Source organism: Peromyscus maniculatus, chromosome 2 (assembly GCF_049852395.1).
Source record: "Peromyscus maniculatus bairdii isolate BWxNUB_F1_BW_parent chromosome 2, HU_Pman_BW_mat_3.1, whole genome shotgun sequence".
Taxonomy (NCBI): Eukaryota; Metazoa; Chordata; class Mammalia; order Rodentia; family Cricetidae; genus Peromyscus; species Peromyscus maniculatus.
Window position 1 is genome coordinate 165,453,626 of NC_134853.1, and position 23,892 is coordinate 165,477,517.

The 23,892-nt window shown below is 48.7% G+C and overlaps 1 protein-coding gene across 1 annotated transcript in view; it reads left to right on the forward strand.

The window, feature by feature from the left end:
• Mtor (mechanistic target of rapamycin kinase) overlaps window positions 1–23,892 on the forward strand; it is a 113,891-nt gene that overhangs the window by 84,316 nt on the left and 5,683 nt on the right. Inside the window, exons 35-55 of the mRNA XM_006975240.3 lie at window positions 2,634–2,759; window positions 2,831–2,962; window positions 4,364–4,479; window positions 5,456–5,573; window positions 7,503–7,751; window positions 8,348–8,448; window positions 8,912–9,008; window positions 9,360–9,458; window positions 9,741–9,863; window positions 9,992–10,174; window positions 10,876–11,010; window positions 11,218–11,392; window positions 14,160–14,295; window positions 15,309–15,456; window positions 16,445–16,567; window positions 17,797–17,879; window positions 19,719–19,791; window positions 20,158–20,232; window positions 20,488–20,623; window positions 21,179–21,244; window positions 23,627–23,707. Coding sequence (XP_006975302.1) covers window positions 2,634–2,759; window positions 2,831–2,962; window positions 4,364–4,479; window positions 5,456–5,573; window positions 7,503–7,751; window positions 8,348–8,448; window positions 8,912–9,008; window positions 9,360–9,458; window positions 9,741–9,863; window positions 9,992–10,174; window positions 10,876–11,010; window positions 11,218–11,392; window positions 14,160–14,295; window positions 15,309–15,456; window positions 16,445–16,567; window positions 17,797–17,879; window positions 19,719–19,791; window positions 20,158–20,232; window positions 20,488–20,623; window positions 21,179–21,244; window positions 23,627–23,707 — 2,575 coding nt within the window. The remainder of the gene's footprint in view (window positions 1–2,633; window positions 2,760–2,830; window positions 2,963–4,363; window positions 4,480–5,455; window positions 5,574–7,502; window positions 7,752–8,347; window positions 8,449–8,911; window positions 9,009–9,359; window positions 9,459–9,740; window positions 9,864–9,991; window positions 10,175–10,875; window positions 11,011–11,217; window positions 11,393–14,159; window positions 14,296–15,308; window positions 15,457–16,444; window positions 16,568–17,796; window positions 17,880–19,718; window positions 19,792–20,157; window positions 20,233–20,487; window positions 20,624–21,178; window positions 21,245–23,626; window positions 23,708–23,892) is intronic.

The following is a 23,892-nucleotide window of genomic DNA, read 5'->3' on the forward strand; positions in this document are numbered from 1 at the left end:
ACTTCCAAATCAGGGAGCTGATGACCTTCAGACATTGTGACATGGGGACTTAGAAATACAGACTTGAAAGGGGTGTGATGGAATGAGATGGAAGGGAGGCTCATGCTGGCTTCACTGAATTAGAGCGAGCATAGCTGTCGCCTTCCTGAGCCCTGTCTTCAGACAGCAAGATGCTCTTCGGCCTTCAGGGACCAAATGCCTGCTGCCTGTGGGAGGAGCTAGCTGGTGGTGAGAAGTAATCAAAACAGTCACTCGGTGTACTTTTTCCTAACTTTCCAAATCATTGTTGTCAACCTCGTGGGCTGGGAAGCGCTTACCTAAAGCTGGAAATAGAGTTGCCCTGCTGGAAACTTGGCTCTGGAAGATGGCATGCAGTCAAAACACTCAGTGACCTGCCAGGGCTGGAAAGCTGCCATGTTTGTGGTCAAGTCATTTCAGATCCTTAAAACCACTGTTTGCCACGAGGCAGTTGAAGAGGTCAGCCTTAGCTCCGTGTCTTTTTGCCTCAGATTCCCAGGTCGGGCCCAGTGTGCACCTCTCTGCTGTTCCATACAGAAGCCAGAGATCACTGTCACTGGGTTTTGGGTTTGTGAAATTCACACATACGGTGGCAGAACTCAGGAGCACATTTCCCTCCGGAGTGTGACTTTTTGTCAGCCAGGCTGGGAAAGTTCACTTAACACCTAGCACTCATTTGATAGAAAAATCTGTGTAGGCTGGGATGACGGCTCAGTGATAAACGTGCTTGCTGCCAAGCCTGGTGTCCTGAGTTGAGTCCCTGGGACTCCCTCCAGCTGTCCGACATCTGCCTTCCATGCGTCCACACCATAGCGAGCACACATGCACTAAGGTGGAAAAAAAGATCAGCTTAACCCCCGTGATAATAATTATAAAGAATTCACATGGAAGTAAGCTAATCAGCTCCTTCCTTACTTTTGTTTCTTTTGGTTTGGGGGGAGGGGGACATTGGTTTGTTTATTTTGTGAATATGAGTATTTTGTCTGCATGTATGTCCATGCACCATGTATGTGCTGGTTCCTGTGGAGGCCAGAAGAGGGTGTCAGATCTCCTGGAACTGGAATTATAGATGGTTGTGAGCTGCCCTGTGGGTGCTGGGAACTGAGCCTAGGGCCTCTAAAGAGCAACCCGTGTTCTAACCACTAAACCATCTTTCCAACCCGTTTTATTTTTGAGACAGGGTCTTTACCATGTAGCTCTAGCTAGCCTGAAACTTGCTTTGTAGACTAGTCTCAAACTGACAGAGATCCTTCTGTCTCTGCCTCCCAAGTGCTGGAGTTAGAGGCATGTGCCACCAAGGCCGTAGCTACTTCCTTTTCTATATGTATATTTTTTTCTATATCTATATTTTTGATTGGACATAAAAAAATGAGAAGAGAATCTAAGATAGCCAATGAAATTCCACCAAGAAACCACACCTATATAGAGGTGCAGGCCCAAGCTTTACTAACTTGAAAAATAGAAATAGAGATGGCCAACCAGCTAAGAACACTGGCTACTCTTCTAGAGGAGACAGGTTCAGTTCTAAGCACCCATGTGGCAGCTCACAACTGTCTGTAACTCAGTCTTAGGGGACCCAATATCCCCTTCTGTGTGCCACACTTGTGGTACACAGAAATTATACATGCAGACACAACATCCATACACATAGAATAAAATTTTAAAAAGAGCAAGTGAGCCCAGCATCTAGGATGTAGACAGGCAGATGTTTGTGAGTTCCAGGCTAGCTTGGTCTACATAGTGAGTTCCAGGCCAGTCAGGGCTACATAGTGAGACCCTGTCTCAAAAACAAACAAAGGGGCAAGTGAAACAGAACACTGACTTTGAATTCAGTACTCAGGAGCTGGGGATGATTTAGTTGGTAAACAGTCATGAAGACTGGAGTTTCGTGGTCCCTGGCACCCATGTAAAAAGCTAGGTGTAGTAGCATGCACCTGTAATCCAGCACTGGGGAGACAGAAATGGGAGCAACCAGGGTTTGTAGCCAGCCAGTCTAGCTGAATCAGTGCCAGTGCGCTCTGGTTCAGAGAGAGACCCTGGGTTAGAAGTTCAGAGAGAGACCCTGGGTTAGAAGATAAGATTTAAGAAGCAGTTGAGGAATAGTCCCTGGAGTTCACCACACACACACACACACACACACACACACACACACTCCCCCCCCCCCATTGGAGACAGCAACATAACAAATAAAAGCACTTTCTGCCATGTCTGCCTGCCTGAATTCAGCATGGTAGATTAGATAACGGCTCCCACAAACTGTCCTCTGACCTCTGCATGCATGTTGTAGCTTATGCATGCCTATGTACATACAAACAAATGAAAAAATTATTTATTCACAACCCACAAAAAATGTAAATAATTTAATTTACTCTTTACCACTGTCCTTTGAAATTGATTCTATTTTCATTCTGATCCACAAGATGGTCAGAAAGGTTAAGTAATTTTCCCAGAGTCACAGAGTAATACACAGCACCAGGTCTCAGCTCCAGGCACCACACCCTCCTGCTCCTCCGGTTGTTGACAAGCCCCTGGGGGGTTCATTCACAGTGAGCAGGCATGGCTGTTGCTGCAGGCTTCCAGGTGGAGGGCCTAACCCTCACTTCTGAACACTGCAGGGCTGCCAGCGTATTGTGGAGGACTGGCAGAAGATCCTCATGGTCCGCTCCCTTGTGGTCAACCCTCACGAGGACATGAGGACCTGGCTCAAGTACGCAAGCCTGTGTGGCAAGAGCGGCCGACTGGTGAGTAACCCACCACCGCAGGGGTGGTGTCCTGCCCGGTTCTCTGTGTAACCTGCCCTCTTGTTTTTAAGGCTCTTGCTCATAAAACCTTAGTGTTGCTCTTGGGAGTTGATCCATCTCGGCAACTTGACCATCCTCTGCCAACAGTTCACCCTCAAGTGACCTATGCCTACATGAAAAACATGTGGAAAAGTGCCCGCAAGGTATGTCCCCCCCCACCCAACAGAGGCCATCTGATGTGTTCCCTGCCAGGAGTTGGTGTCCTTACCATACCTACAGTGTTGGGGCATCTTCTGCTTTCACAGCGTGAGTCACAGCAAGGTAGAGACACATGGACCTTTGGTCAAACCGATGCTTGTAGTCACGGTTGGAGTGGTTAGGAGCTGAAGAGTACTGCCCCGTAAGAAAAGGCTGACCATTTGGCGCTAAAGTCTTTATTCATGAAATCTCAGGCCAGAGCTTTTCTAAGACCAGACTTCTGGTCTCCTTGCCTGTCATCGGTTTAGACTCAAATGCATCAGCACGCAGGAGAAATGCTGCGGCCAGGGGGAGATCGCTGCAGCCAGAGTAGAATTCCTCCTGTTTACAGACGAGGCCTTGGGAAGCCTACGAGCTCCTGGCTTTCGTTTGGAGGCCATCTCTGCGTGACGGTGGCAGTTTACAAAACACAGGCTTCAGAGACAATATCATTCTTGGGCCCCCGACATCCTTCCAAAAGGAGAGCACCCAGCCTTCTCCCCACTGCGGTCCTGCAGTGCTCCCTAAGGGGGAGCACCCAGCCTTCTCCCCACTGAGGTCCTGCAGTGCTCCCTAAGGGAGAGCACCCAGCCTTCTCCCCATTGCACTCCTGCAGTGCTCCCTAAGGGAGAGCACCCAGCCTTCTCCCCACTGCGGTCCTGCAGTGCTCCCTAAGGGAGAGCACCCAGCCTTCTCCCCACTGAGGTCCTGCAGTGCTCCCTAAGGGAGAGCACCCAGCCTTCTCCCCACTGAGGTCCTGCAGTGCTCCCTAAGGGGGAGCACCCAGCCTTCTCCCCACTGCGGTCCTGCAGTGCTCCCTAAGGGGGAGCACCCAGCCTCCTCCCCACTGCGGTCCTGCAGTGCTCCCCAAGGGAGAGCACCCAGCCTTCTCCACTTGGGTACATGGGGGTCTTCTCTCTTCTTACGTGGGTTTGTGCTTCTAGCTGATCTAAATCTTTTGTGGTAGTGAAGTCTCCAAGTGCCGTAGTGTTTTACATACCTGCAAAATTTTACTAGCTAGAAACAGTTCCCATCAGCCTAATTTCCCTTGGGGCAGTACTCTGTTAGTGAAGCAAGCTCTTGTTTCAGATTGCTTCATCTGAATTGTTACCTGGGTTGGTCAGACATGTAGGTTTCCCAGGACTTATTAAAGTGATAATTAGAGTTGGCAGGGAAAGCTAAAATGTGAGTAAATTATGAACGTTCTGGAATAACCCAGCTCTCTCCAGGCAGCATGCCCTGTTCTCTGTCCAGTGGGGTCCTCACCCTGTACCTCAGGGTTCTCTTTTTTGGAAAGTGCTGGCTTAGGTCCCCTGACAGGTTGGGCAACATGCCAAGTGGCTCTCTGTGCCTTTGTCCTGCTACAGATCGATGCCTTCCAGCACATGCAGCATTTTGTCCAGACCATGCAGCAACAGGCCCAGCACGCCATTGCCACTGAGGACCAGCAGCACAAGCAGGAGCTGCATAAGCTCATGGCCAGGTGAGCCCTGCCTGCCCCCCAGCGCTCCTTCGCACGGGCACACTCGGGCACCTGGAGTAGCTGCTGCTGACCCCCCTCAATTTCTGCAGAGGATCCCCGCAGCCATCGGCTCACCTGCTGCCGTCTCTGCCCTTTCTTCCCAGAGCACTCATGGGCTAGCCTCCAGCTGCCGTCCAGCTGTGGGATTCAGTGCCTTATTTCCATACACATTTTCTAATTTTACACTTATTTGTGTGTGTGTGTGTGTGTGTTTATATTTGTGTGTATATGTGTGTGGTTTGTGTGCACTCTCGAGTCACAGCATGCATGTGGCGATCAGAGGACATCTTACAGAGGTCAGTTCTCTCCTCCCACCATATGAGTTCCAAAGACTGAACTCAGGTCATCAGAGTTGGTGGCAAATGTCTTTACCCACTGAGCCATCTCACTGACTCGGGCTTCTTGTTTTAAAATGGCACCTACAATTGCTGATTTTTGCATAGCCCTGACCCCAGGTAGGTTAGTCTCTGTGCTTCTTACAAGAGCACTATTTCCTGGGGTGATGAGAGGTGTAGCAGCCTAGCACCAAGCACAGAGAGCAGTGCCTAGAGTAGAGTGTCCGTCAGCAGGTGCTAGCATGAGTATCGTTGCCGTCTGGAAAGGAGGGGAGGAGGAGGAAAAATCAATGAGAAAAAAAGTAGGCAACTGCTGTCCCCCACAAAGCTTATAGAGTCACGCAGGTACACCTGTACCAGTACCTGATTCATGCTGTCATTGGAAGACACAGCTCCTGAAGAAAAGACACTTCACTTCTAAGATTTTCTACAGAACCCCTTCCCCTTCCCCTTCCTCTCACGGGGCTGAACATTCATCGGTTGCCTCTGGAAAGCAAGAGTAAATGTTGGAAGTCTTTAGGGCACCCCAGCAGTCTGCTGCTCTCCTTCAGGGCCTTTGACGGGAGGGAACGCATAGATAGGGTCTTGCTTCTCACTTTCAGATGTTTCCTGAAGCTTGGGGAGTGGCAGCTGAACCTTCAGGGCATCAATGAGAGCACCATCCCCAAGGTGCTGCAGTACTACAGTGCCGCCACCGAGCATGACCGCAGCTGGTACAAGGTGAGGACGGCCAGCACTGGCTCCCGGCCCCTCAGTTCTCCGCACGGAGCCCTGAATCCTGCACCCTGTTTGAGCTCTTCCATGATCTCATGGTCATAGCCAGGCTCCTGAAATGCCGGAAGTCTGTCAGAGGCCCAAGGAGCCTGTGCTTTCCCTTATGAATTCTAGAGCAGCAAAGGTACTGAATGAGGCTTTGGTTTAAGAAACACTTCCAGTGATGCCCTTGTTCTGAGTGGCACTGGGGCCACAGCTGTCACCTGTCATCCTAGCAACATCTGGGCACATGGCTGATCTCCAGAACTCTGTCTTCCCTTGGGTCATCTGTACCCCAAGCTTCTTTGTGACTTCTGTCCCTGACCATTCCTCTGCTGGGAATTTAGACTTTCTTTTTTTATTGGAAAGATCTAGAAAACATACTGTTATATTACCAGAAACCTTTCTGAAAGACAAACAGTTATAAAATGTATGAAAGAAGTGGCTGGCTGGTACAGGGGTATTCCTGCCTGGCTGGCTGGTGCAGGGGTATTCCTGCCTGGCTAGCTGGTGCGGGGGTATTCCTGCCTGGTGCAGGATTATTCCTGGAAGCCCATGTTTTTGGGGAGCACATACTCTTTTTCTCCCTCACCTTTCTGATGGTTTCTGGGTAATAGCTTAGTTTAGCAATATCATCAATTTCTTTCCAAACTCTGCATATTTACTAGTAACTTATAAATTATTCCCTCTGGGATCATAGTTGATCTGAAGACCATAGAAACATTTACAATAAAAAGTATTTATCCTGCCGGACGGTGGTAGCACACACCTTTAATCCTAGCACTCAGGAGGCAGAGGCTGGTGGATCTCTGTGAGTTCAAGGCCAGCCTGAGCTACAGAATGAGTTCCAGGAAAGGTGCAAAGGTACACAGAGAAACCCTGTCTCGAAAAACCAAAAAAAAAAAAGTATTTATCCTCTGCAGATGTTTCATTCTGATCTGAAAACTGCACTTGCCTGGGGTTATAGCTCAGTTGATTGAGTGGTTCCCTACCTAGCATGCACAAAGCAGTGGGATCCATCCCCAGCAACATATACATGCGCGCGCGCACACAGAGTGCCGGTCTGTGATAGGAATAATGATTCCCCTCCCCAGATAGCTGCATGTCCAAAGCTGGAAAAATAATCAAATGAAGTCTTGCTTAGTGAGAACCTTGTTAATCAGCTCACAAACCACCTGTAACTCTAGTTCCAGGGGATCTGGTGTCCTCTTCTGATTTTCACAGGTACCAGGCATGCATGTGGTACATATATACATATATGCAGGGAAAACATCTAGTAACATAAAATAAATCTGAAAAAGATGAGCTAAAACTCAGGAAGCCTCACTTTCTCCCAGATGAAATGGACTGCCTTGGCCCATCACGTCCACCCCACTTGGCCAGCTCTCACTCTCCTCTGGGCCCTAGGCTGCAGGCACATGGGTTTCCTAGGGTTCTTTGCTATGCCCTCCAGGCACCTGTCTTGTTCCCCTGCCGTCATCGCTCTCTTCCCCTCCTTGCCCAGCTTCTGTGTAAGGCTAAGTCCCCTTTCTTTATGGAACTCTTCAGATCACTGCCATTTCCATTGCCACCTCTTCCGCCCCACCAGCCTGCAGAGTCTGCAGGCCGAAAGGTTTGTAAGCAAGCACCCCTTGCCTCAGTGTCCCTTGAGGCGAGCTATGTGCACTGCCGCTCTTGCTGTGACCCCACAATGCTTACTGTTAAGCCTACTTCCACTGGTGCTCGGAAGATGAGTGAGTCACATTGGTTACAGTTATGCCGCTTCCTGAGTGTCTGTAGACGTAGCGTCTCATCCTCAGAGCAGACTCAGAATGTCAAGCTCTGCCTCCTCGACACCAGCCTTGCGCTGGATCAGAGCGACCCTGTGTCTGCCCTTGGCTCTCGCCCTGTGCCTAGGCTTGGCATGCGTGGGCAGTGATGAACTTTGAAGCCGTGCTGCACTACAAACATCAGAACCAAGCCCGGGACGAGAAGAAGAAACTGCGCCACGCCAGTGGAGCCAACATCACCAATGCCACCACCGCTGCCACCACAGCCGCCTCTACCGCTGCTGCCACAAGCACAGAAGGTAGCAACAGTGAGAGCGAGGCCGAGAGCACCGAGAACAGCCCCACCCCCTCCCCTCTGCAGAAGAAGGTCACCGAGGTAAGCTCCTCCTCACTCAGAACTGGCCGAGCACAGCTCTGAGCTGTCCATCTGAGACAGTTGGGAAGCCCCGAGGAGCCTGAGGCTTTCTCGGCAGCAGGATGGGGCCGGACACACTGACGGGCTGGCCTTACTGTGTGGCAGAGGCTGTGCCCCGTGAATGCGGGCATGCCGGGGAGCTGCTGTCAGCTGCAGAGATGAGCTCATCCCCTCCATGCGCTGCCCTTGTGAGGGGGTGGCTGCTCCAGCTGCAGGGCCACTCTGAGGACAGAGCCTTGGGGATCTGTCCTCTGCCCTACGCTTTCCCTCTACCTCCCCTGGGCCTGTCAGTCCCGAAGGCAGCAGAGCAGCCTGCAAGCACAAAGAAGAGCATGTTCAGGGCCTCTGCTCCACTCCTGCTGCCCTGCTCGGGAAGCCACACTATGCCAGGATATGATTATGAAAACAGTTGCCACTGTGGAGTGCATTCTGTCTGCCATTAGCCCCCAGGCATAAGTGTTCTCACGCTCCTGACTACCCTCCGAGGCGGGCGCCATCAGTGTACAGACGAGAGAGTTGAGACCAAGAGTGTCAGTAATACACTTGTGTCTCAACAGGATTTGTCCAAAACCCTCTTGTTGTACACTGTCCCAGCTGTCCAAGGCTTCTTCCGCTCTATCTCCTTGTCGAGAGGCAACAATCTCCAGGATACACTCAGGTACGGAGTGAGGGGAGGGTGCTGCTCTAAGGCCTTATCAGTGACAGGACATAAAAGCCACCCATCTGGTGTCTTCCTATTCCCCATCTGGTCGATACAGTCCAGGTCAGCATATGGGTCTTTGTTCTCCTGTCCCTTGAGACACGACAGCCGGCCAGGCCTCCAGGCTGAAACCGTGGAGAGGAAGGAGAAGTGAGAAAGGGGAGGCTGCCTGCCGATCATGCTGGGGACTGACTGGTCTGGCTCACCAGCCTCACTGCAGGCACCTCCTTCCACATGTGCAGACCCTGCCCAGCTCATCTCTGCAGCTGAGCTTGTACCTCAGTGGCCCTGACAGACCTGGGATGAAACCCTTGGGCTGATCTTTAGGGATCCCTCACAAGCTCTGCCACCCGTCAGAGCCTTAAAGGTGAAAGGCAGACAAGCTAGGAAACCTAATTCTGACTCTCTCCTGTCTCCCCAGGGTCCTCACCTTGTGGTTTGATTATGGCCATTGGCCAGATGTCAATGAAGCCTTGGTGGAAGGGGTGAAGGCCATACAGATTGACACTTGGTTACAGGTGAGAGCCCGAGGACAGTGAGGATGGGTCACAGCCTCTCCCGCTTGTCTCCTCTCCTCTTGAAGTCCCCAGTGGTCACAATAGCAAGGCGGCCTGTGCCCTAAACTATAAAGAAGCACAGCTTGGTCCTGAGGTCCAGACTACATATTCTCCCTTGCTTGTGCCAGGGAACTGAGACCTGCTAGATCAAAGCATATGCCGGAAATCCCAGCACATGGGAGATTGAGGCAAAAGGATCATGACAAGCCTAGGCTGTATGAGACCTTGTCTCCAAAAAAAAGAAAAGAAAAAAAAAATCAGTCTTCTTTCCTATGCCTCATATGCTACGCATCGTGTCTTCCTGCATACCAGGTCATCCCTCAGCTCATCGCAAGAATTGACACGCCCAGACCCTTGGTGGGCCGGCTCATCCACCAGCTTCTCACCGACATTGGTCGGTACCACCCCCAGGTACGTGCCAACCCTGGGCATTTTCTCGTGAAACCCCTGATGGTTGGTTTGGTGGCTAACCTTTCCTAAAGCTGCTCAAGAGACAGGGTGGAACTGGGAGCTAGTGTGTCACCAGTGCTGACAGAGTGTCCAGCGAGCAGGGGCCTTCCTCTCCAGGTGCAGTGGCCCCTTCCCTCATGTCCACCGGCTAATGCTCTCCTCACCACTTCTTTGCCATGCTCCTTAAAACACACCAGGTCTTGTACACGTCGTCCTTTGCAAGTGTTCCTCTGCTTGCTTTAGGCCCTCATCTATCCCCTGACGGTGGCTTCTAAGTCTACCACAACAGCCCGGCACAACGCAGCCAACAAGATCCTGAAGAACATGTGTGAGCACAGTAACACCCTGGTCCAGCAAGCCATGATGGTGAGTGTGTCTGGAGCCGCAGCCACGGGTGTTGTGTGATGGCTCCTCTCCCTCAGCGTGGCACCACCCTCTCCTTCTCTCCCAAGGGTAGCTTACCTGTGGCCTTCCTTCTTTCTCCCTCTGATCAGGTGAGCGAAGAGCTGATCCGAGTAGCCATCCTCTGGCACGAGATGTGGCATGAGGGCCTGGAAGAGGCATCGCGCCTGTACTTTGGGGAGAGGAATGTGAAAGGCATGTTCGAGGTGCTGGAGCCCCTGCATGCTATGATGGAGCGGGGCCCCCAGACTCTGAAGGAAACATCCTTTAATCAGGTACAGGGACATTCTTCTCCTCACCAGACTGCTTCCCCTCTGACCTTCCTACTGCCCTTAAAAGTTGCACCCAGCAGGGGTCACAGCATAGAAAACTGTAATCCCAACACTCTGTGCAAGAGAATTGTAAGTTGAAGACCAGCCTACACCTAGAACTCATGCCTAGAAAAACAAAGCAAAACAAAACACTAGAAATGTAGTTGTTGCAATGACCATATTTTTTTTTAATTACTGGCGCTTTTTTTTTAAGCTTTACTTATTTATGTATATGAGTGTTTTGTCTGTATTGTGTACTAGAAGAGGGCATCTGTTCCTGTGGGTACAGTTGTGGATGTTGTGAGCCTCTGTGTGGGTGCTGGAAATTGAACTCAAGACCTGGAAGAATAGCCAATGCACTGAGCTGTCTCTCTAGCCCTTTAAATTATTGTCATTTTCTTGACATGCTGGGGGGCGGGATCAAACCCAGGGTCTCGCACATGACGGGCAAGCACTGCTCCACCAAGGCGCTCCTTCAGCTGTTGCAGTTTTGACTGGAATTCCTCCAGGGGTCATCTTACTTCCTCTGCTGCTAGCCGTTCCCTCCTGGTACCTTCACACCACCTCGGGCACCCTGGGGGTCTGTGTGGTCGCCTTGGGGATTGAGTCTCCTAGGGTCACGGCCACTTGGGTAACTTGAGACTGTGTCCTGCTTTCCCGCACAGGCATATGGTCGAGACCTCATGGAGGCACAAGAGTGGTGCAGGAAGTACATGAAATCAGGGAACGTCAAGGACCTCACCCAGGCCTGGGACCTCTATTATCACGTGTTCAGACGGATCTCCAAGCAGTTACCCCAGGTAGGCTCTGGAGGCTCCTGCCTGGGTTGTCTGTCAGCAGAGTGCCTTGTGAGCTCCTGGGCTCATCCTGTGCATCTGGCTTCACTTGTGCTGAAGTCTTTAGGACAAGCAATTCCTTGTTGCTATTTAATGAAAGAAAAATACTTAAATTGTGCTTCAGTTCCCCTTGCGAGGCAGAAGTCTAAATCCTTTCCTAACTATTCACAGCTCACATCCCTGGAGCTGCAGTATGTTTCCCCCAAACTTCTGATGTGCCGGGACCTTGAATTGGCTGTGCCAGGAACATACGACCCCAACCAGCCAATCATTCGCATCCAGTCCATTGCCCCATCTTTGCAAGTCATCACGTCAAAGCAGAGACCCCGGAAGTTGACCCTGATGGGTAAGGACCAAGCACACCTCCTCTGCCCTGCCTAAGTTCCCTTTCTTCTGAAATGATTGCCTGCCATTTCACCTGCTGCAGCCCCCATCTGTCAGAAGAGAGAGGGAAGACAGTGAATCTCTGTTGTTGTTTTTTTACTCTTTTGCGGGGCCTGCCACCCAGCTCCCAAATAAATCACACATGGAGGCTTATTCTTAATTATAAATGCCTGGCCTTAGCTTGGCTTGTTTCTTGCCAGCTTTCCTTAACTTTAAATTATCCCATCTATCTTTTGCCTCTGGACTTTTCTCTTCTATAAATCTTACTCTTACTTTGCGGCTTGCTGTGTGCCTGGGTGGCTGGCCCCTGGAGTCCTCCTCCTTCTCTGGCCACTTCTCCTTTTCCTTTTCCTCCCAGATTTCTCCTTCTATTAATTCTCTCTGCTGCCAGCCCTGCCTGTCCTTTCTCCTGCCTTCCTATCGGCCGTTCAGTTCTTTCTGTTAGACCATCAGGTGTTTTACACAGGCACAGTAACACAGCTTCACAGAGTTAAACAAATACAACATAAACAAAGTAACACCCCTTAAAATAATATTCCACAACAAATCTCCTCCTGTTACATCTTCTAAGACTTCTTGTTTGCCCAGCACCTTCCTTGTTGAAGTGAAACAGCGGACCGTCGCCCTTGTCTGATCGTTTGGTTGTGGTGGGAAGGGATGGGAAACCGATGGTGCCAAGAAAGTCATCTGAGGCAAACATGGAACGTGAGAAGCTGTTTGAAGACAGAGCTTTTGTGCTCTGGAATGTTCCTAGTTTACCATCATCGTCTATAACGAGTGTGCTGAACTTGAGTTCTCACAGTAGACTCTATCAACGTGAAGCTGCCTCTGGGGTTTCCTTAGGAGCAGTGTGCCGCCAACCTGGACCAATAAGGGAGGCCAAGAGCTCTGCAGGCTCTGGGAGGTCTCTTGCCCTTTTAGGGAATCGAGAAAGGTCTTGAAGCAGGGTCTCATTCTGTAGTCCTGGCTGCCCTGTACTCACTATGTAGCACAGGCTAGCCACAAACTTGAGGCTATCCTTCCTTTGCCTTCCAAGTACTTGTATTGCAGACATGTGCCACCAGGCCTGGCGCGTGCGTGCGTGCGCGCCAAATGAAGATAGAAGAGGGTATCAAGTATCTATCACTTTCTGCCAGTTCCTTTTTAAAATAGGATCTCTCCCTGAATATCGGGCTCTGAGGCTCTCATTTTCTCAGCTAAGCTGAAAGCAAGTAAATCCCAGCCATCCTCCTGCTCTGCTCCACTTAGAAGTAGGACACCTGGCTGATTATGTGGGCTCTGGGATGGGGCCTCCAGTTCCTCATGATTACTCAGCACTCTCCCCACCACACCCCCATTCTCCCTCTTTAATGTGTATGGATATTTTGCCTGTATGTATGTCTCTGTACCAAATTCATGCCTACAAAGGCCAGCAGAGGGTGTTGGGTCCCCTGGAACGAGTTGCGGATGGTTGTGAACCTCCCTGTGGGCGCTGGGAACTGAACCTGGTCCTCTGAAGAGCAGTCGGTTCTCTTAACCACTGAGCCGTCTCCCCATGCACAGCCTCATCTGCCGGTGAGCTGGCTGTCTAGTCCCCACTCCTGAGAGCCTGTGGGAGGGTCTAGTAGGGAGCATGGCTGCTCCTCTTGGACAGAGTGAGTAGCTTTGAGAGAGAGACACACGGAGCAGTGATAGAGGTCAGGGACGCCTGCCTAGCCAGCGAGATCAACCAAACCAGCCCTGGGATCAGTGGAGTGGCAGATGCCTCGGCCAGACTGCTCTCACGTCCTTCCTGGCATTTATTTATTTGTTTGTTCATTCATTCATTTATGGATTTTTTTTCAAGACAGGGTCTCACTATGTAGCCCTGTGTCCTGAAACTCATGATGTAAACCAGGCTGGCCTTGAACACTCAAGATCTGCTTACCTCTGCCTCCAGAGTGATGGAATTAAAGGCATTCACCACTATGCCTGGCTTCCTTTCTTACTCTTTTTCTTTTTCTTTTTCTTTTTCTTTTTCTTTTTCTTTTTCTTTTTCTTTTTCTTTTTTTTAAATTTTTCGAGACAGGGTTTCTCTGTGTAGTTTTGGTCCTGGATCTCTCTATAGACCAGGCTGGCCTTGAACTCACAGAGATCCTCCTGGCTCTGCTTTATATAGACCTATAGGACTATATAAACCAGGTGTGGTGGCACACACTTATAATCCCAGCACTCAGGAGGCAGGGGCAGGAGGATTACTACAAGTTCAAGGTCAGAATGGGCTACATGAGACCCTGTCTCTTTAAAAAAAGAGAAGCTTAAGAAGGAACTCTTAGCCGTGAGGCTCCTCCTCCCTCTACCCCAGACCTACTTGCCCAGCCAGCTATGGGGCAAATCCCCTGACCTCTTCATGTCTCCTTGCACCCTGATGGTTCTCCCACTGGGCATACTCCACTGGGGTGACTGGCCTGGAGGAGTCAGGAAAGGACAAAGTGGAATGGGGAACAGGGAACCTATAGGCTCTCAACACGTAATCATTCTCAGTCCTCATGAAACAGTTCTTGTCTTAATTAGAGCAGCATTGGTTATTGGAGACCACTGAAAGCAGAGCTGTTCTTTCCCTCAGTTCAAGGGTTCAGATGTGCTTGTCTCTGGGGACAGTATGACTAGGAAAGGGAGAGGATTCCGCAGCACCTTGGAATAGCTGGCGGTATTGGATAGTAGTGTGAGCAGCTCTGACCCATTTCAGTTGCTCCCCCTGTTTCTTGCAGGCAGCAATGGGCACGAGTTTGTTTTCCTCCTGAAAGGCCACGAAGACCTGCGGCAGGATGAGCGAGTGATGCAGCTCTTTGGCCTGGTGAACACGCTCCTGGCCAATGACCCCACTTCTCTTCGGAAAAACCTCAGGTATGCAGAACACTGAGAGGCTGAGCTCTGGGGCCCTTCCCATTCTATCCTATGTTGTCCATGGAATCATGTGTCTCCACAAACTTTAGAATTAGGTGCCTGAGCTAGGTCTGGTGGCACATGCCTGTAATCCTAGAGCTTGGGAGGTAGAGGCACAAGGATCAAGAATTCAAAGTTAATCCCAGCACTCGGGAGGCAGAGCCAGGCGGATCTCTGTGAGTTCGAGGCCAGCCTGGGCGAGGCCAGCAAGTTCAGGGACAGGCTCCAAAGCTACACAGAGAAACCCTGTTTCAAAACAACGCCCCCCCCCCCAAAAAAAAAAAAAAATTCAAAGCTAGCCTAATCTACATAGAGAGTTTAAGGCCAACCTGAACTATACAAGAGCTGTTGTGAAAAAGAAATCCCTCTCAGTATGGTGGCGCACTCCTGTAATCCCAGCACTTAGGAAACAGGCAGGAGCAGGAGGATTGCTGCAAGCCTGATCTAACAGGTTCCAGACCAACCAGGGCTGCACAGAAAGACCCAGTCTCAAAAAAAAAAAAAAAAAAAAAAAAGCAAAACAAAACTAACATTCAATTAAAGTATCTGGCAAGGAGCACCAAGGGGCCCAACACAGGAAGATCCTCCAGACTTTTTAGTGTGCTCCCACTGTGAAATGCCTTAGCGAGCTCAAAGAACTCGGAAGGTAGTGCCTCGAAGATTAGACTCAAGTCCACAAATGTGATGTCCCCCGGGACCAGAGCCAGCAAACCACTTCCTGCTGTGTCTCTGCCCCAGCTGATGGCTGTTCCACTGAGGTTACTCTCGCTCTATAAGTGGTCATTTGGTAAATTTATGAGGTAAGTTGAGGACCACTGTGGCTTCCATGGCACCTTCTGGGGTGCCTTCTTCACAGAGGGCCCCCCAGCCCACACCTTGCAGCAGGGAGCTCAGCGCAGGCATTGTGTGTCTTAAGCTGACCAGAGGTGTGCTTGTGTCCACCGTGCAATGACCTCCCTCCCTGTGGCCACCAGCATCCAGAGGTACGCAGTCATCCCCCTGTCTACCAACTCGGGCCTCATTGGCTGGGTCCCCCACTGTGACACCCTGCATGCCCTCATCCGGGACTACAGGGAGAAGAAGAAGATCCTCCTGAACATCGAGCATCGCATCATGCTGCGGGTACGTGCCACCATCGTGCCAATGCCCTTGACCCTCATGTGTACCCACACTTCAGGGTACCCACACCTGTTTGGTGGGGTGTGGTGGGATTTTTCTTGGGGCCTCTAGCTCACAAATAATGACACAGAGACTTATTATGAAAGCTCGGCCTTAGCTTAGACTTGTCCCACTAGCTCTTATAACTTAAATTAACCCATTTATTTTTATCTACATTTTGTTGTGTGCCTTGTGACCTCATCTCTCCATACTGCTCATGCTGGTTCTTTCCTGTCTGACTGGCGACTCCACCTTCTTCTTTCCAGAGTTCTCTCTCTGCCCTGAAGGCCCTCCTGCCTAGCTATTGGCCGTTCAGCTTTTTATGACCCCAATCACAGCAGTACATCTTCACACAGTGTACACACACCCCACAACAGTGGGGTACCCTGAGAAAGCTGTCCAGGGGATCACTGTGGGAAAGGCTTAATGAAGTAACTGATAGAGCAGATAAATGCTGGGAAGCCACAAAGGAGGGCAGGTGGGCGGGCAAGAAGGCCCAGCGGGGAAGGGGCCCACTGTGCAGGCCGCCTGATGGCCCCAGAACCACAGTGAACGAGAGAAGCAGCTCTCTGTTCCTCTGACCTCCACATGCATACAAAATAATAATACAGGTTTTTTTAATTATAAAGTTGTCAGGCAGTGGTGGCTCACACTTTAATCTCAGCAGAGGCAGAGGCAGGTAGATATCTGTGAGTTCAAGACCAGTCTGGTCTACATAACAAATTTCAGGACAACCAGGGCTACATAATAAGACCTGTCCTAACAAAAAAAAAAAAAAAAAAAAAAAAAGCCACCACATTGGTTTTTTTTCCCTTTTCCGTGTTATTTCCTTTCTCTGTTGGCATTGCTGGTGAAATCCGAACCCAGCTCTGCCTGGCCTCAGCCTGTTCTCCTAAATGTGGGCTGGCTGTTGTGGGCTCCTCTCTCACTAACTGATCATGTCCTGATTCAGATGGCTCCTGACTATGACCACCTGACTCTGATGCAGAAAGTGGAGGTGTTTGAGCACGCCGTCAACAACACAGCTGGGGATGACCTGGCCAAGCTACTGTGGCTGAAAAGCCCCAGCTCAGAGGTATGGCCCGGGCTCTGCAGGCATTCCCACCACCACCACAGACACCCACCTTTGACAGGAGTAGACTCATTTTTGTTGTGATTAGCTGAGGAATTTTCACACAAAGCTTTCTGAAACCTGATTAAATTGAGAATGATGGTTCATGCCTGTAATCCCAGCCTTTGGGAGACTGAGGCAGGAGGATCACCATGAATTTAAGTCCATCCTTTACTACATAGAGAATTTTAAGACTATCTGAGCTATATATGAGATCCTGTCTTGGGGGATGGGGGAGAGTACTAGAGATATTGTTCAGTGGTTAACAGCACTGGCTCCTCTTGCAGAGGACCTCACTTAAGTTCCCAGAACTCACATGGCATCTCACAACTGTCTATAACTCCAGTTCCAGGCATCCAGCATCCTCCAGGCCATCACAGGCATCAGGCAGAGAAGTGGTACACAGACACACATGCAGGCAAAACACACACACATGTAAATAAATCAATCTTTTTTTTTTTTCCAAATGAAATAAAACTGGACCAGAGAGATACCTTGGCAAGTTTATTCACTCTCTAACAAGTTGACTTCAATCCCTGATACCCACGTGGTAGAAGAGAACCAACTCACACAAGTTGTCCCTGACCTCAGCTTGAATCTGTAGCACATGCACCTGCCTCCCAGACATACACAAATCAATAAATATGGTTTTTTAAGCTACTAGTTCACTGTTTTTCAGAATATCTACCCTTCCCCACTCCTAAGAGACTGCCTTGCTTACACACTGATCTCAGTCTCCCAGGGATTCACTCTAAAGCCATCTCATCTTTCTCTGCCTATTTAATGCAAGCTTCTTCACATTGGCTAGTTCAGTGTTTGTTTTCTACAACATAAATTTGAGGATCATTGTATTGATGTATCAGAAACAGTGCTGTTGACATTTTTTAGAATGACATTAAATGTACCAAACAACTTGGAAAGATGGTTTGTCTTCACAGTCTCAAGTGGAAATCCTGAAATGCATATTTTCCCTGACATCTTCATGTTCCTAAGGAAAGGCTCATTTATTCATCCAAACACAACACATTTCTGATAAAGTTGATTTTGAGGCATAGTTTATAATCATAAATGGGATCTTTGTTCCATTATCCATTCTAACTGGTTATGGTAGAATCTAAGAACGGTTCTCCTGTACTATCTGTGTAAACTACTGACTTCTAGAATGCTGACTCGCGTGTGCACCTGTGTTACAGGTGTGGTTTGACCGCAGAACCAACTATACCCGCTCCTTAGCCGTCATGTCAATGGTTGGATACATTTTAGGCCTGGGAGACAGGTGAGTGCATATAATTTGTTTCTTTAAGTCTCTTTCTCCAGTGGTTTTGAACAGTTTTGTTTTGTTTTCTAGTGAAATGACATGACCATTGAATAAATAACTTTTATTTTTCAAAGGGCAGGCACGCATAGTTTTATTGAGAAGTAGGGTGATTGTGCCTACAGCAGGGAGGGCTCACCAAAGTGATCCATTGATTGAACAAACTCATCAATCACCACTGTGCTAAGACAGCTCATTCTCCATCTACAAACCAACCAAAGTAGAACCTTAGATTATACGAAATACACCTCTAAGTGTAGTAACCAAAGCAATAATTCAGGGCTGGGGATAAGACTCAGTGGAAGAGCACTTGTGTAGCTAATACAAAGCCTGGAGTTTGATCTGCAGGACCACCCAAAAAGAAAAAAAGAAAAAGGAATGTTCAGATACTGACTAACAAGAACGTAAACAAAACTGATTATTTGGTGTCTACTGCTGTGGGATGGTCTGTATGTCAAATTACTCTGATTGGTCAATAAATAAAACACTGATTGGCCAGTGGCTAGGCAAGAAGTATAGGTGGGACTAACAGAGAGGAGAAAAGAAAGAACAGGGAGGCAGAAGGAGTCACTGCCAGCCGCTGCCATGACAAGCAGCATGTGAAGATTCCCGTAAGCCACGAGCCTCGTGGCAAGGTATAGACTTATAGAAATGGATTAATTTAAGATATAAGAACAGTTAGCAAGAAGCCTGCCACAGCCATACAGTTTGTAAGCAATATAAGTCTCTGTGTTTACTTGGTTGGGTCTGAGCGGCTGTGGAACTGGCGGGTGACAAAGATTTGTCCTGACTGTGGGCAAGGCAGGAAAACTCTAGCTACAGTCTACTGCTTTTCTTTTGGAATTATGTCTCATACATTTACTTAAGTAAAAATCATTTTGTGCCCCCTACCTCCAAAATAAAAACTCAGGACTAAGAGCCAAGCTTTAAGGCATGCAACTATAGTCCCAGTGCTTGGGAACTGAGATAGGAATGTTGCCTCAGCCTAAGATCCTTTTTTGTAAATTGGTCCTGAGCCTAAGATTTGAAATGAACCTGGGAAGCAAAATAAGATCTCATCTTTAAAAAACAAGGCCAATCAAGGCATGGTAGACAAGCCCTTGACTCCAGCACTCAAGAGGCAGAGGCAGGCAGATCTCTGTGAGATCTAGGACAGCCAGAACTATACAGTGAGACCCTGTCTTTAAAAAAAAAAAAAGCCAGAGAGCTAGCTCCACAGGTAAAAGTGCTTACACCACAGGACCCGACAACCTGAGTTTGCTCTCCGGAGCCCACATGGTGGAAGGGAGAATCAACTCCTGTGAGTTGTCCTCTAGCTGCCAATCAAGAGCCATGGTGTGTACATGTGCAGGTGTGCACTCAAACACACACACACACACACTGTAAAAATACAGAGCTCTGGAAAGCAGTACTTTGAAACATGAAACCCTGGCAGAATGCCTTTGAAGAAAGACTGGCGACTAAGGCCTTAGACTGATCCAGAGGTTCAAGCAGACAAGCCCCTGTGGTGGCTGCTTGGTGTGAATGACGGAGCTGGGCCACTCTTGACAGAAACTGTTTTCCTGGGGACCCAAGATTAGGCTGTGTGGGCTGTGTGGCCTCTGCTGCAAGGCCTCTTCTCTGCCTTTGTGGCCCCGAAGCAGCTTTCAGCCATGCAGAAACCAGTGAATAAGGCTGGCTCCCACAAACCCTGAGTCACACAGGCAGGTGGGCACTGGGTTCACCCCAGTGGGCCTTTGCCAGCCCCTGGCCTGCAGCTGTCTGCTACATTGATTCTTCCCTCCTTGCTCTGTTTGTCAGACACCCATCCAACCTGATGCTGGACCGGCTGAGTGGAAAGATCCTGCACATTGACTTTGGGGACTGCTTTGAGGTGAGCGCTGCAGAAAGCTAACCCTCCTGACACTTTGGGCAACTCCAGCCCCAAAGGCCTTCCCTCCCCACCCCACTTAGCCTCTCAGCCCCTTGGGCAAAGACTCTCCCCACACCCTCTCAGAGAAGAGGGATGTCTTGTCCTCTGGCTGCATGCTAGCTAAGGCTAGGCAGTGAGCACCTGTCCTTTTCCTTTCCTGTTTTTGTTTTCTTAAGTCGTCTTTCAAATCCCTGTGATAAATACCCTCTCACTGAATTCAGTCAGTGCACGTGATGTCAAGAGAAGCCACCCACCTTCACCTGGCCTTCGATAGAGGATATGACCTAACTGTGGATTGATTTGGCTTTTCCTTCCATGACCCTATAGGTGGCTATGACCAGAGAGAAATTTCCAGAAAAGATTCCATTTAGACTAACAAGAATGTTGACCAATGCTATGGAGGTGAGTGGATCCTGGGTACACGCTGATTTGAAATGCAGCCAACACAGTTATACCCTTCTCTGAGGACAGATATGCTTGTTAGAGCACATCAGTTCTCTGGGTACCCATGTGGTTTCTGTAACCGTCCCTGTTACTGTGTCTGGCCTGGGTTTGCCCATGTGAGGGTGACAGGCCCCCCACCCCCTTGCCTTGGTCATAAGGCACCAGTGAGCCACCGTTAGTAACTACTGGCTGTGTGGCTCTGTCCCTGTGCAGGTTACAGGTCTGGATGGCAACTACAGAACCACATGCCACACGGTGATGGAAGTGCTTCGGGAACACAAGGACAGTGTCATGGCCGTACTGGAAGCCTTTGTCTACGACCCTTTGCTGAACTGGAGGCTAATGGACAGTGAGTTTCAACTCTGTGGGATGAACGCTTTGTATGTTCTAAGCCAGCCTGGGCTATTTGACATAAGTGTTTATGTGTGTATATTTGTGTATGCGTGTGTGTCCCAAACACATTACAAAGCAGCTCTGGGGCTGAGAGGAATTTCAGTATTTCTATGAGCTGTGGAACACTCCCAATCCAGTCCCAATCCAGGCTTAGCTGTTTAGTGAAGATGCTCTTCTAGATAAACTATACCTTCATGGTTTTGTTTGTTTGGGCTGTAGAGTGAGGAAGCTAGGATTTTAGTAAGAACCACGGACAGTTGTGATTTGAAACTTCGGCTGCTCTGTCAGTAAACCAGCACTCACCTTGTCTAAGTCAGGTCTGCAGTGGAGAGCATCTAGGTTGCAGATGTTCCTGGCTCTCTCACTTGGTTTTGAATGATAGATCTTGTTCACTATTCAGTATTACAGCTTTTCAAAAAATTATGTTTTTATGATCATAAGGAAATACCTTTTCAACCAAGTTTCTTTAAAGTCACAGTCTGAAGTACTTCATAACACTTTCTTTTCCTAGCAAATACCAAAGGCAATAAGCGGTCCCGAACAAGGACAGATTCCTACTCTGCAGGCCAGTCAGTAGGTGAGTACATCCAGGGTATTTGAGGTCATCTTACCTACATAGCAAGTTGGAGGCCAGCCTAGGTTATGAGACCCAGTATGAAAAAAAAGAGGTGGGGGCTGTCAAGATGCTTGCCACTCCAGCCTGGGGACCTGAGTTCGATTCCCAGAACCTATGTAAAAGGTAGAAGGAGAGACTGACCCAGTAGGTTGTCTTCTGACCACATATGAGCTGTGTCATGCACTCCTCCCCCACACATCATACATTCACAATTGCAGGCTGACTTTTCTGTCCTGCCAACCAGTTCCCAAATAACCACACTGAGACTTATCTTTAATTTTGAATGCTCAGACCATAGCTCAAGCTTGTTACTAACTAGCTCTTACATTTTAAGTTAACCCATATTTCTTATCTACGCTGTGCCACATTGGAGTACCTTTTTTCAACACAGCAAGTCTATCTTGCTTCTCTCTGCCTCTCCTGGAGACTCCCCTTTCTTCAAGCTCTCTTTTTGTCTGCAAGTCCCGCCTAACCCTCTACCTTCCAGGTATTGGCCAGTCAGCTCCTTTATTCACCTAATCACAGTGACATATATTCACACAGTGTAAAAGAATATTCCACATTTCCTTCTTTTTGTTTAGTTAAAAAGGAAGGTTTCAACTTTAACATAGTAAAATTATATACAACAAAAACAGTTATCAAGTAAGAATTACAGTTATAGCCAGGCAGTGGTGGCGCACGCCTTTAATCCCAGCACTCAGGAGGCAGAGGCAGGTGGATCTCTGTGAATTCGAGGCCAGCCTGGTCTACAGAGCTAGTTCCAGGACAGGCTCCAAAGCTTCACAGAGAAACCCTGTCTCGAAAAAAAACAGAAAGAGAGAGAGAGAATGAATGAATGAATGAATTAATTAATTAATTACAGTTACACACAATAGTAACAAATAGTAAATTTTTAAAAGAATTAGAAAGGATCTCTGTGAGTTCGAGACCAGCCTGGTTACAGAATGAGTTCCAGGACAGCCAGGATTGTTTCACAGAGAAACCTGTCTCAAAAAATAAACAAAACAACAACAAAAAGAATTAGAAACTAGGGCTGGAGAGATGGCTCAAAGGTTAAGAGCACCGACTGCTCTTCCAGAGGTCCTGAGTTCAATTCCCAGCAACCACATGGTGGCTCACAACCATCTGTAATGAGATCTGGCGCCCTCATCTGTATACATAATAAATAAATAAATCTTTAAAAAAAAAAAAAAAAAGAATTAGAAACTAATTGCTTTATATTACTCTTTTTTAAAAATCTTTAATCATTTTTTTTTATTTGTATGTGTATGCATGTTTTGCCTGCACGTATGTCTATACATTTCATGAATGCCTGGAGGAAGCCAGAAGAAGGTGTTGGATCACCTGGAACTGGAGTTACAGAAGATTGTGAGCCACCAATCTGGTGGGATCAAACCCAGGTCTTCTACAAGAGCTACAAGTGCTCTTAACCACTGAGCCATCCCTCCAGCCATGTTACTCTTTTCTGATGTCAGTGCTAAAGACGTAGCTTAGGAAAGTGCTTGCCTAACATGAATGAAACCCAGGGTTTACTCCTCAGTGGGTAAGGAAGGGACTTAGGGCCAACCCTGGCCCCCTAAGGTGAATGCCCTGGACGCACACGGTGGAAGGAGAGAAACAACTCCTGACAGTGGTTCTCTGACCTCCCATAGATGCTCACTCCTCCAGCACTCACGTACACGTAAATAAATGTAATTTTTATTTAAAAAAGAACAACAGGGCTTGGACAGGTGGCTCAGCAGTTAAGAGCACCCACTGCTTTCCCAGAGGACCTGAGTTTGGTTCCCAGCACCCATGTCAGCTCGATCACAGCTGTCTGTAACTCCAGCTCCAAGAAGATCCAACTCCTCTGGCCTTAGGCACCCACACCCCACATGGGCATGCCCACATACATATACATACACATAATTTAAAATGAAATAAAAAAAAATGGGCTGGGGAGATGGCTCAGAGGTTAAGAACACTGGCTGCTCTTTCTGAGGTCCTGAGTTCAATTCCCAGCAACCACATGGTGGCTCACAACCATCTGTAATGAGATCTGGTGCCCTCTTCTGGCCTGCAGCATACATGCAGGCAGAACACTGTATACATAATAAATAAATAGTTCTTTAAAAAAAAAAATTCAAGAGTGACAGCCAGGCATTGTGGCACATGCCTCTAATCCCAGCACTTGGGAGGTAGAGGCATGAAGACCAGTAATTTGAGGTAATCTTTACCTACGTGGGGAGTTCAAGGGCAGCCTCTAATACCTGAGACCTTTCAAAAAAAAAAAAAAAAGAATTAGAAAATAATCATTTCTTAGTATTTGAATCGTCTGCTGATTGATTTTTTTTTTTCCCCTAGAAATTTTGGACGGCGTAGAACTTGGAGAACCAGCCCATAAGAAAGCAGGGACCACGGTGCCAGAATCCATTCATTCTTTCAGTAAGTCCCTCTGAGGAACTGTGGCAGGGACTAGCTCACAGCACAGACAGCAGGCTCACTGAACCCTGAGCCAGAAAGGGAGTCGGCAGGGCAAGTCACAAAGCTGCCTTTGAGAGGAAAGGGTTTGTGCACTCCGCATTGTGTGCTGAGGTGCTGAGGACGGAGACGCATGCCCGGGATTGCTC